The 12,090-nt window shown below is 41.7% G+C and overlaps 1 protein-coding gene and 1 long non-coding RNA gene across 4 annotated transcripts in view; one reads left to right on the top strand and one right to left on the bottom strand.

Annotated features, from left to right (window-relative positions):
• The window catches only part of ADGRD1 (adhesion G protein-coupled receptor D1), a 137,949-nt gene that overhangs the window by 89,652 nt on the left and 36,207 nt on the right, over positions 1-12,090 (top strand). For both annotated transcript variants that reach the window (XM_064675229.1, XM_064675228.1), the window contains 3 exons: positions 3,906-4,009; positions 6,802-6,913; positions 11,815-11,968. In XM_064675229.1, coding sequence (XP_064531299.1) covers positions 3,906-4,009; positions 6,802-6,913; positions 11,815-11,968 — 370 coding nt within the window. The remainder of the gene's footprint in view (positions 1-3,905; positions 4,010-6,801; positions 6,914-11,814; positions 11,969-12,090) is intronic.
• The window catches only part of LOC135424216 (uncharacterized), a 138,159-nt gene that overhangs the window by 15,666 nt on the left and 110,403 nt on the right, over positions 1-12,090 (bottom strand). Inside the window, exon 4 of one of the 2 annotated variants that reach the window (XR_010435116.1) lies at positions 6,758-6,920. The exons of the other annotated variant lie outside the window; for it this stretch is intronic. This is a non-coding gene — a long non-coding RNA (uncharacterized LOC135424216). Of the gene's footprint in view, positions 1-6,757; positions 6,921-12,090 lie in introns of those variants that run through there. 2 annotated transcript variants of the gene reach the window in all.

The following is a 12,090-nucleotide window of genomic DNA, read 5'->3' on the forward strand; positions in this document are numbered from 1 at the left end:
AAAGGGTGTTACAGCCTCAACCAAAAGGGTGGGAGTGTTATGTGAGGCAGGAATTTTTGATTTGACTTTGTGGAAGCTGGAACTAAGAAACATCTGTCTTTTAGTGTTTGTGATTACTAACACTCGGGGCTGTATGAGCTCGTTTCCTGGCTTTTCAGCTCGCTGCAGAGTAAGAGAATGACCGTATAAACCCAAAAGAAGCAAAACCTGTTAGAAGAAAAGAATAATTTAATGTGGATTGGGACAAGTGTGAGAATCAGGCTCGTGGGACTACTTCACAGATTGCTCAATGTTTTATTTGGAACTTTTTCACGCTATTTTCTTTAATAATAACATTACAGCCCGATTAGCATTTTTGTGCTGACTGCAAGATCATCCCAAATTACTGTTTTCTATTCCACATCACGCAGGAAGGCTGAAAACTTTCAAAAAGACAAGCTGAGGTAAGATGAAATCAGCCCATATCAGAGCATTGGAATTTGTAGGAAATCATTTCTTAACTGATGATTCACAACACTTTGACTACCCAGGTATTTGTAACAAACTGCTGCTTGTTATCCCTTGCAGTGGGAGCATCCACACGTGTGCTGTGACAGCTGGGCTGTGGGGAGTTAGGAGAGATCTGATATCTTAAACACAGGTTCTCTTCTCTCTTGTACATATCCCTGAAACAAAGCTGCACACCCTGGAAATAATCCCAGGCCTTCTTTTCCTGCTGTATCCTTCCTCCTGGAATTTACATTATCCACAGAAAGGAGCTGGTTTCACCGGCTGCTGTGAACAGGGACCCCCTCTTGGACCCCTCCAGCCCGAGAGCTCAGTTTGAGAACACCTATCACTGGTTCCTTAATAATGATAAAAAAAAGGTTGCAAGCTAACTACAGGCTTTCTGTCCCTCACACTGGGCAAGATGAGGGGATGAACTGCAGCACTGTTGCTTTTGAAGTAGCTCCCACCAGACTGATGTTGGTATTAAGAGCATCATCCTTAAACCATCATCAGATTCTGGTTGTGTTTACCAGAGCAAGAGCAATTTCCAGTTGCAGATGCAGGGCCCTGTGTAGGTTATTTTATGGTTCAGAGAATCTTCTACATTTTATTCTTAAGAGATTTTTTTTTCCACTTTTTTGTTTCTAAGTAATACAGGCTCCATTTGGGAGAACTTGATTCTCATCATGTCTTGCCCTGCAGGGGTTTCTGGAGGAAGACTGAACTAAAACCCAGAGAAAGACTGTCTTAGAGGCATGTTAGTTTTGATGAAAATTAGTGAGAAAAAGGTGTTTGTGTGATCACCATCTTCTCTTGGATTACTGTGGAAAAAACCAAAGACTTGGATTTTTAGAGGGATTAAGCCCCTCTCCTCTGAGGAAAGGCTAAGAGAACTGGGATTGTTCAGCCTAGAGAAGGCTCCAGGGTGACCTAATTGAGACCTTCCAGTACCTGAATGGGCTACAAGAAAGATGGAGAAAGACCATTTACAAGGGCCTGGAGTGACAGGACAAGGGGGAATGGCTTCACACTGAGAGTAGATCTGGATCAGATATTAGGAAGAAATTCTTCCCTGTGAGGGTGGTGAGGCCCTGGCACAGGTTGCCCAGAGAAGCTGTGGCTGCCCCATCCCTGGAAGTGTCCAAGGCCAGGTTGGACAGGGCTTGGAGCAACCTGGGCTGGTGGAAGGTGTCCCTGCACATGGCAGGGGGTGGGACTGGATGAGCTTTAAGGTCCTTCCAACCAGACCATTCTGGGATTCCATGATTTTTGCCAGTTTCCACTAGTTTGCTCCTCTATCTTCTGTATTTGTATATGATTTTCCCTTTGCAGATCCTCTGCCAGTGCAAACACTGTGAGAGATCCCTGCAAACCTGAATGAGAACTGAGCAGCTCTGACCTCCCCAGGGAACATTTTCTGGCTGCAGGAGTTTGGGAGTGAAAGGAGTGAAGGAAAGCTTTGAACTGCTGAGAAGCACTGATTTCAGAGTGATTTGAAGCTGTGAAAGCTTCCTCTGCTCCCCTCCTCCTTCTGTAGAATTGCAAACCACCTGTAGCCAGAGAAAAGGATGTGTATCAGAGATGTCAGGAAATAAGGTCCATCCATTCTGGACATGAATATCCCTGATGAGGAAATCACTTCTAAACTGCTCAATTTACCACAAAGATTACTCCTATTTCAGGAATATTCTCTGAAGAAAGGCTATACATGGCTTCTCTGAGGAATGAGGGATGATAGGATCTCTTCTGTAGGAATTATATGGAGCTTTTAAGCTGGTCCAGCACACAGAACTCTTTTGTTTCTTTAATTGATGCTGTCCGAGTCAGGGAAAAGAAATGTACCTTTGGCTGGAAGAGGAAAAACCACTCAAGAGCTGCATCATATTTCCTAGGAACTGTAACACCATAGCAACAGTTGTCTTCCAATGCTGCTGCTGCATCCCTTAATAGTTCTCAGATTGCTGAGTGAACCACAAGTTATTCTGCTGTAAAACTTACTGTACATGGGGTGGTTCTGTTGGCAGATAATTGCAGGAAAAATGTACATATGTAACACATCTTTTTGTCTGTGTTTCTGTTTCCTCATAACCACATGGCATGTTATTTCTCTCCTTTAAAGAGGAATTTTAATGGGAAGTTTATTGGTGGGGCTGCTTGGGTTTGATAATCTCTAATGAAATACTTTGTTTGGGAGGGAAATTTTTATTGTGCATGTGGAAAACAATAGAAAATCCCAAACATGTGAGGAAGGATTAGTTTTCATTAGATAAAAGTTTCTGTAAAAAAGTTGGAAAAGATATTGTTCCTTTCAGTATTTTTTCTAATAAGTAAATATTTTGAATGAGTTTTCAGCTAGGAATTTAATTTATGGTGAAGAGAGATTCAAATTAAAACATAGTATTTCAAGCATCAAAATTAAAACTTTTTGATTGACTACATATTCCTCCCCCCCCCCCCCCCCCATTTATGTTCAGTTTATGAAAATGTCAACTCTACCCAAATTCAAGTCAGGAAAAATGTTTGAAAATTCTTCTGAGATGAGAAAACCTTTTCCTGCCTCGCTCCATTCTACTTATTATATATTAATACTTCCTGGCTCCCTTTGTTGGGTGGGGCTTTTTTTGTCATTCTTTTATGAGAACTTGCATGGAAAATTAAAACACACTCTCTGATTAATTTAAGATGAATGGCCAAACCATGGTGTCCCTCCAGCATTGACTCTATCCAGGTTTAACACAGATCCTAGTGGAGAGCACTGTGGAGTTACAGTTTAAATGTTCATGAAAATTGAATTACTTCTACAAAAGCTGCCTGTAGATAAAAACAGAGGCTGAGAGGAGAGGTTTGCACTCCTACTGCTCATGCTGGGTCTTTTCTGGGGTTTTCCATTCTGTAGATGTCAGTCCAGCTCTTCAACAGCCACTGAAAACGTGACACAATTAAACAAAACGAGCGGGCTATAAATGGCCTGTGATTTATGGCTTATCTGGGTTTGTCAGTTCTCACTGCTGTGAAGCACTTCTGGTATTTGTACAGTGATGTAAATTATTGCAGTGTGAGAGCATTACCTGTGACAGATCCCATCACTGACACTGCCTGTGAGCCCAATAAACTGCTCTGTTCTCAGGCTGGATGATGCTGCAGCAGCAGAGAAACTCCAGCTTGTGCTGAGGAAAGCCTGGCTGAGGAAATAAGAGGGGGAGCTAAATGCCACGGGCATGTGGATCCCCTGGCTGTGTGACTGAGTTTGGAGCTGGCTCCTCATTTCCCCCTCTAGCAACAGCCTGGAATGACTGTGAACAGCTTCCTCACGAATGGCTGGAGGAGGAAACACTGACCCGTGGTTCTGCAGTGTGATAAATCAATTAATAGTTGTTATTTCGTTTTTGTTTTTTTTTTCTTTCCTTTGTGTGCAGCTAGCAAGAGAACACCAGGTGGCCCTCTCCTCCATCACTTACATTGGCTGTGCTCTGTCCATCTTCTGCCTGACGATCACGCTGGTCACATTTGCTATACTGTCGTGAGTAATTTTAAATTAATAACCTCCTGAGCAGCTATCACTGCAGGAAGGGAAGCAGCGCATTTCAGGCCACCGAGTAGGATCCCTTCAGGTGCTCAGGATAAAACAAAGGCTATTAATTCTACAACCTCCCTTAATTGGATTCTGCACATGTATTTGTAACAGTTGGTTGGTTATTTCTAAATTACTTTCATTTCCTGAAATGGGGTGGTCTTTATACAGCAAGCTATTTCCATCCCATGAGGGATTTTTAGATTTTTTCTTTTTTTTAAACTTTCCATGTTTTTCTACAGTTCAGGAGTCTTGCAAGGAGGCAGTAGCCTCCTTGCAAGACTCCTGAACTGTAGAAAAACATGGAGAGTTGGTTGGGAGCTCAAAGCAAGTACAATATGAGCAAGGACTGCAGGATCACCCCCTCTGCCCCCCTTACCCTCATCTTTGGGTTGCTTGGAGTGTACAGTCAGCCCTTCTGTCTGCTCTTGGGCTGGAAGGCGGCGTGTTTATAAAGGAATGCCCAGAAAGGAAGTCTCAGTCAACATTAGAGCTGCCTGCCTTTTGTTTCATGCAACATGTACACAATTACATCATACGAGCCACATTTATTTTCGAGTTGCTGTTCTCCATTAGGCTGGTTATCTAATGTGTTGTTTTAGGAGGATGAAGGACACTGTAAGCAGTGTGATATTCACTCCACAGCTCGTGTTTAAAACCTCTGGATCTCTGCAGCCTCCTGCCTGGAACAGGGCAGCCCCTTGGAGGGCTCTTTGCACCGGAATGTTTCTGCTACAGGGCACTCGGGGTCTTTATGCCTGTTTATTTTCCAACAGTGATAACTGAGTTTGAGGCCCAGCTGGCCTTGATACAAACATTTCCAAGAAAGAAGATTTCATAGAGGTTTGTTTCTAAATAAAAACCAGAAAACATGACAAAGGGTGAAGCAACTTGACTGAGGTTGTGCAGCAGAGTGGTTGAGCAGCAAGGAATGGGATTCTTTGTCTCCTTTCACACACAAAGCCATATTCTTCCTACTCAGGAGTTCGACTTTTGATTTCTGTGCCTAAGAATGTATTTTGGGCATCCCATTAAGAGGCCAGTTTCTAGGGAAAAGAACTTGATGTAAAAACAGTAAACTGATTGCAGTGTTCCTTTGTTCCAAACCCCGTATTATTTCCAAGTCTCAAGATCTGTGTTGGTCATACTTGGATTAAATGTGTAACGTGTGGCAGAATCCACTCTAAATAACTCCAACGTCTGCCTATCTGGCACTGCGCTGTTGGCATGGTTAGGCTGAGGGGAATGATCTGCTCCACTTTTGTCTGAGTGCAAAATGGAGTAAAGGGAGGTGGTGTGGCTGCAGCAGGGCTGAAAACTCCTCAAGAAACTGGAGGCAAAGAGAAGACTTTTGGAAGAGAGCTTGGGGCCTGCTGACTGTCCCGGGGTTAAAGCACCCCACCTACACACAGGATCCTTCAAACTGCCAATCAGAAATAATTTGATTAGGTTTTCACTGGAGAGCAGGGTCTCGTTAAACAGCTGAAGTGAAATTTTGCAATGTGGTGTTAGATGACCATAACGTAAGCGGAGAAGAATCTGGCACGTTCTTCGCTGCTCCGCGTCCCGGCAGCGCCGGGCGGTTCCCGGGAGGGCAGGCAGTCCTGCTCGCCTCCTGGGGAACACTGCCCCAGCCTGCCACCACCAGAAGCTCTTTGTTAGAAAGCCATTTGCACCAGGCAGCACATCCTGGCTCTTTGGATTCCTTTTAGGACACGGATACTTCTCGTCGTTTCCCGCTTCGTTCTCTTCCAGAGGAGCGCTGGCTACGGCAGTGCTGGAAGGGCAGGGCTGACACAACCATGGTCTGCATCGTCCAGTCCATGTCACTCTGCTGCAGGGACACACACAGTGGCTGCAGGAGTCACCCCCATCCAGTGTGACACAACAAAAGGATGGGAGTGGGTGGAGTTGAGTGGAGGAGACACACAACAGTTCCCATCACCTGGGTGTCCTGAGATGATTAAAACTGCTGGTGGGGGCTGGCAGGCAGCATGGATGGAAATGGGGAACCTGTTATCACCAGAACTGCTTTTTAAAGTGAAGAATGAAATTGTGGGAAAGGCCCGAGATGTCCAGATCAGTGTTTTTGTTTTCTGTTTCCTATTTCTGGATGAGAACAGAAACACAAGGTCAGAAGACTTCCAGGAAAGCATGTTCTTGTCCGAGTTCCAGCTGTTTTTTGGAAAGCCGAGAGAGATGTGTTCAAATGATGTTGTAATCACTGTCAGGTCTCTGTCAAGATAGGCACTGCCCATCTGCATATGGAGCTATAGTTCCTGTGCCCAGAAGCTGATAATAGTATAAGTCAAAATTATAATAAAGGTCTTTTCACATTCCCTTATTTCTCATACAGGCAAATACCAGCAAAATAAATCCAGGAGTTCTGTGGCACAGTGTGGGCTGACTGGTGCAAGGTGCAGTGTGCTTTCTGTGAGGTGCAGGTCTGACCTCCTCTGTATCACAGCACCATTCAAGATATTCTGCCACTAGTCACGAACAGAGCTTTTTCATGTGCAAATCAATCTTTCTGCTGCCTTCAGGACAGCAGCAGAATATCAAAGCAACCACTCAGGTGCCACTCCATCCTGGTGGAAGGAGAGCTCGGAAGACATCATGATAACCCCACCAAAACCAGTATGCAGAAGTCAATCTAAATGCTTGTTGATAAATCACAAATATATTCTCGGAATGCTTCTGGCAATGCTGGTTTATTCACAAGTGTTTCTGCCTTCTGCCAGGTCTGTCAGCACCATCCGCAACCAGCGCTACCACATCCACGCCAACCTGTCCTTTGCTGTCCTGGTGGCCCAGATCCTGCTCCTCACCAGCTTCCAGTTCACCCCGGGCACTGTAAGTCCTAAAAAGAAAAATAATTTGGTTTGGAATGAATGCCACGTGCAAGAAAGCGTCTTCCGCGTGAGATCTCCTATTTTTGACATGCCTTAGCCAAAAAATGCCTTCCTGGATAAAGCATTTTGTGCACCCAAACGGTGTTATCGTGGTATGTGGCCGTGTCTGGGTGTTTGCCAAACCAAAAGCAATGTGCACCCATCCAATGGAAAAATCACTGTAGAAATGGAGCACACCTCAGTGTGTTTTCAAATGTCATGGCTGATTCTGCCTGACGTGGCTTGTGCTTTCTCTCATCCCTTTAAAATTTTAAGAATTCTCTATTGGAGAATATTGTATATCTTGTGTGTTTGGGTAAGGTATTTGTATTTGGGTTAAGGTTTTGGGTTGGTTTGGTTGGATTTTGTGGGGTTTTTTTTTTGTTTTGTTTTTTTTTTTTGTTTTTTTTTTTTTTTTTTCTGGTGGGAGTTGGTTTCTTTTAATTGTCTGCTCTCTGCTCTGGTACATTTTTGACTCTTTTTTTCTTTACCCCACATTAAAAAGTTTTCTGATTCTCGATGGAAGGCAATGAGCTTTCAGATTGAGCTTTGGCAATATCTTCTACTGCCTTGGAGGGCAAAACAGAAGGCCTTTGTTTTTTTGCTCAAAATTTTTGTTTGTGGGGCAGAACACACTTTTTCTGAATAGCAGATTTATTGATGATGATCTCTACTCTGTAGATTTAGATGATTTTTAAGTAGGATTTGTGTAATAATCAATGCCAAAGATAAAGCAACTGTTGTTTAATTAGCCAGAGGTGACAGAAAGCACTAAGTATCACTGTGTAAGAGTTTAATCCGAGTTTAATCCAAGATATTGTAAAACATATATATATTTCTCTGGCCATCTAAGGCAGCCACTTAAGCAACAACACCTTCATGTTGCTCACATGGTACTTAAGCTCTATGCATGTGTAGGGTTTTTTTCTGCCTGATCACATAGATTGGAACTTGAAATTACAGATTGATTTTATGGATCTGCTGCTGCAGGTGGGAATTCCTCATGCAGAGTACCAGGATCTAAACCATTAAAACTGGCATCTAAAACAGCTGGGTTAGATTGAGACAAATAGGCCAAGTTAACAGTATTACATACCAGTAAAACCAATTTCTTTCCACTGTTGTGTTTAAAAAATGCAATTTACAGTAACATAAGGTCTGTTGATGGAAAGTCCCACCTGAAAAGCAGAAACAAAACCTGATTTTACAATAAACTTCCAGTGTGCTCTGTTTTTGTAATGATCAAAACTTGGCTAGTTTGGTGCCCAGCTGTTGCTCCCTATTACTTTTCAGAAGCAGTGAGTGGCTTCTATTAATCTTTTTTTTCTTCTGTTTATTCTCAGTGCAAGTCAAGATGAGGCTTGCACATTCTTCATTTTGCCAATACAACAGCTACCTAAATTTATATTCAGCTCAAATGGGATCCTTTGAAATTCTGTTAAGTTTATAAATAACAATTATGCCTGGTTTTGCATAGGCTATTACTACCTGAGGATCTAAAAGCACTTTGTAAAATAAAGTTCATACTCTTTTGCTGCTTAGCATTCAGGTGGATCCTGAAGGAGTGAGGCAACGTGCAAGGGAGAAAATGGCAGGGAATGGTTTAGAAGGAAAATGAAATGGAGACAGCAAAAGATATAACTTGAAACTGAAGAAAGTGGAAACCAGGCATGAAAATAATCCTCTCTAAGTAGAGAGCTAAAACCCTGCTGAAAGGACGTGGGCTTGAGGGCAATAATGGGTTCACTCAGAGTATCAGTGCGTCTTATTCTCACAGTTTTTCATTTTTCATCCATTCCAGGCTTTCAGACAATCCAGCTGAGTCACTTCAGTTAGTGTGTGAAAGCCTCTTTACACCTTATCCAGGCCAGCATCACCTCCAGTCTTTAAAATCCTGTGAAACATTGGTTGTGTTTCCTGGTTTTGCTCGGATGTGGGTAGAGCTCGTGTTCTCCAGAGGCCTGTCCCAGTGTCCACCTACATTTGTACTATGCCTTGTTCACACACAGGTGTCTTGCTTGTTTAGTCAAGCTTGTGAAGCACTCACATAGGCTGAAGTTGCAGTTTAATAAGTGCATATTTTCTCTTAAACCTATTCAAAACTTACTTCAGTTAAGTAAGTTAAATTGGAACAGTAGCACACAGAAAGCAAGACCTGCTTTACACCACAGGCTTTGTGAAGTGAAATGCTTCACAGAATCCATGGATATTTCAGCCCTACCTGCTCTATAACAGCAGTAATTGAACAGCATAACACTGTAAAGATCTTAAAGTTGAAGAATGTGATGTAAACACTGTCTGCTGTGCTTTTATTTTTATCGTTTTAGCCTCTCAGGATCAGGGGGGCTGTGATTCATCCTTTTATTAGCCTCACGTCCTTACTCCATGCTCTCTTCTCACTGGCTCTGACAGCAGTTTTAATACCTTTAATTGCAGCTTTAATTGAATTGCTAAATGGTCGTTTACAGAAAGAGGGAGGCAGTATTTACACTAGAAGGTGTGAATTTGTAATCTTCTGCTTCTGCCAGAGATGGAGTATCAGTGCCAGGCAGTTTGGAAGTGCCTTTGTTTGAGAGAACCAGTGGGACCCCTTTGTGGTACCCCCTTGCTTGAGCCAATGCAGTGCAACAGGGAATGGCCTTGAAAAAACAGGCCCTGAGCTGGCATCACTTCCTTGCATGACTGCTTTGAGCCTCTCCATCCTTTTCCTGCCTCCATATCTAGGGACATTTAGTTTTTGATTCCAGATATGGCATAGAGCATTCCCCTGGTAATTTCAGATGTGTAATTTAATAATTTACAGTTTATACTACAGCAATTTTCCTTTTGTCGAGTAAGACTGATTTCTAACCACGAACCTCTGTTTTCACACACAGGACTTTGATCTTTGTAATACACTCAATTGATTGATTAGTAAAAAAGCTGACCATTGATACCTAATATCAGTAATGTTAAAACAGGAGTCTTAAATGATCATAGGATCTTCCAGGAATATGCCATATTCCCGAAACCAGATGGTCTTTGTTCTAGAAAAAGCAAATCTTTTTGTACAAAACATTTTCTTCCTATACTGCCAAGTCTCTAAGATATCTTTTCTATCCACATGCCAGTCTGACTTCCCTCAGACTTTCAGCAATAGATGAATTTGTTTCTTCAGAGAGCTTTGCAGTCTTAGTTACTGACTCTCTACTATAGACTGGAGAGCACCATTCTTTCAACAGATTCCCAAACCACAGCATATGTTTGCAAGTAGTTAACCATCAACATTTCTTTAGGCTCCTAAAGCCTTCCAAAGGCCTGAGAGTGTTTGTGGGAAAAACTGAAGTGTTATTTAAACATAGGGAAATGCAAATTGAAATATAAGGTGTTAAGCAGCATTGTGGTTTCCCAGCAAAACCAGAAAATTTAATGTGTCTGCTACTTGCAGTTCTGGGTCGGTGTATGGAGCTGTTTCTCCCTCAGTACTCCTGCATGGCATTGCTGAAAACACTTCCAAATGGAGAGATGAAATGAGCTGCTTTCCTTTATGATATATGTATAAAATTATCTGTCTGTTTTAAGACTGTCCTCTGAGTCATGACTAATATATTTCTGAGAGGCCTTTCTGAGAATTTGCTTTACTTTCTCAACAACTATAATATGATGGGCCTTGCTGCTGGCTGGGCTGATTTTTCTATTTCCACAGACTCACAAGTAGTCAACTCTAAGAGTAACAGTAATGAGATCTGCCTCTTTACAAGTATTGTGCTAAAAGCAGAGTGCATCCTATGATACAGCAGGGGAGACATGCTTGGGCTCAGCACAGAAAAGCTCAGCTTTTCAATGCTTTTTCAAGAAGGCAATTTTGTCATTTAAGAGTAACTTCTAAGCCATCATTAAGGCACAAAACCAGAACTAGTAGCAACTTTGCTATGGATTTTATGTATAAATCTGCAACTAAGTGTTATACAGAATTACATGCAGACCAGCCTCCTGCTACTTCACTGTGTTTTATTTTTCTGCTGTTTTGTGATTCATGTTGTTTGGCTACTCAAACCTTGGAAAGCATCCACTTGACAGAACTAGCTTATAAGTCAGGTTTATGTTGCATTTATATTTTGGTGGCTTAATCTTCTGGTGGAAATCAAAAGGCATTAAAATGCATTTTATAGCCTTATGATAAAACTAACTGGAAAGGCTTTTACCATTTTTGTCAATAAGCTAATCTGGTTTAATAATATGTCCCTGAACTTTGCGAAGTGCTAAACCACATACAGACCTCACTTACATGAATTAACCCCAAATTTATTGCTTTTGAATACATGTAGTCACATTGGATTTGCATTAGAATGTCTTTGCACTAGCACAGAACCAGCTGAGTACAAGTGAGAACGTACAGAAAAGCATCAATTTTCATTGTACTATCGAGTCCCAGCATTTTAATTTTCATTAGTGTACAAAGTCCCAAATCATCAACAAAAAGAATAAAATGCCAGCACAGGCATAGAAGTTACTCCACTTCTTTGACTCCTGTACTTGCTACAGGCTCAGGAGCTGGATGTAGACACTTCAGTTTTGAATTCTTAAATATTTTGTAGACTTTAGTAGGAGTATTGCTCCTGCTGTTAGAAATAAATAACTCATTTGGATTTCCACATTGTGTTTGGCAATGTTGTTTGGGTTTTTTTCTGTTTTTTTAAAGGTAAGAGGATTTGAAACTGTCTGAAAATGCTGTAGAAAAATGAAATTGCCTAGTGCTTTTTTTTAAAGACTTTTACTTCAGTGATTTAGCACGTAAATGTATATAGAAATTAAATAAAAATTGGAAAACCAATGTGACTGTATCAAAAAGAAGTAATGCATTAATTTTTATTCTTAATTTAGGTGCCTTGCAAGATCTTGGCCATTCTCCTTCATTTTTTCTTCCTGAGTGCTTTTGCCTGGATGCTGGTGGAAGGATTTCATCTCTACAGTATGGTGATCAAAGTATTTGGGTCCGAAGAAAGCAAGCACTTATACTATTATGGAGTTGGATGGGGTAAGCATTTAGTAGCTGCTTACTTTAAGTCTCCTCACTCTAGGACCAGATTATATTCAGAAGCATATTTGAAATTGTCATCTTAAGATCACAGTTTGCCTTCTGAGAGTAGGTCTGTTGGA

Source organism: Pseudopipra pipra, chromosome 18 (genome assembly GCF_036250125.1).
Source record: "Pseudopipra pipra isolate bDixPip1 chromosome 18, bDixPip1.hap1, whole genome shotgun sequence".
Taxonomy (NCBI): Eukaryota; Metazoa; Chordata; class Aves; order Passeriformes; family Pipridae; genus Pseudopipra; species Pseudopipra pipra.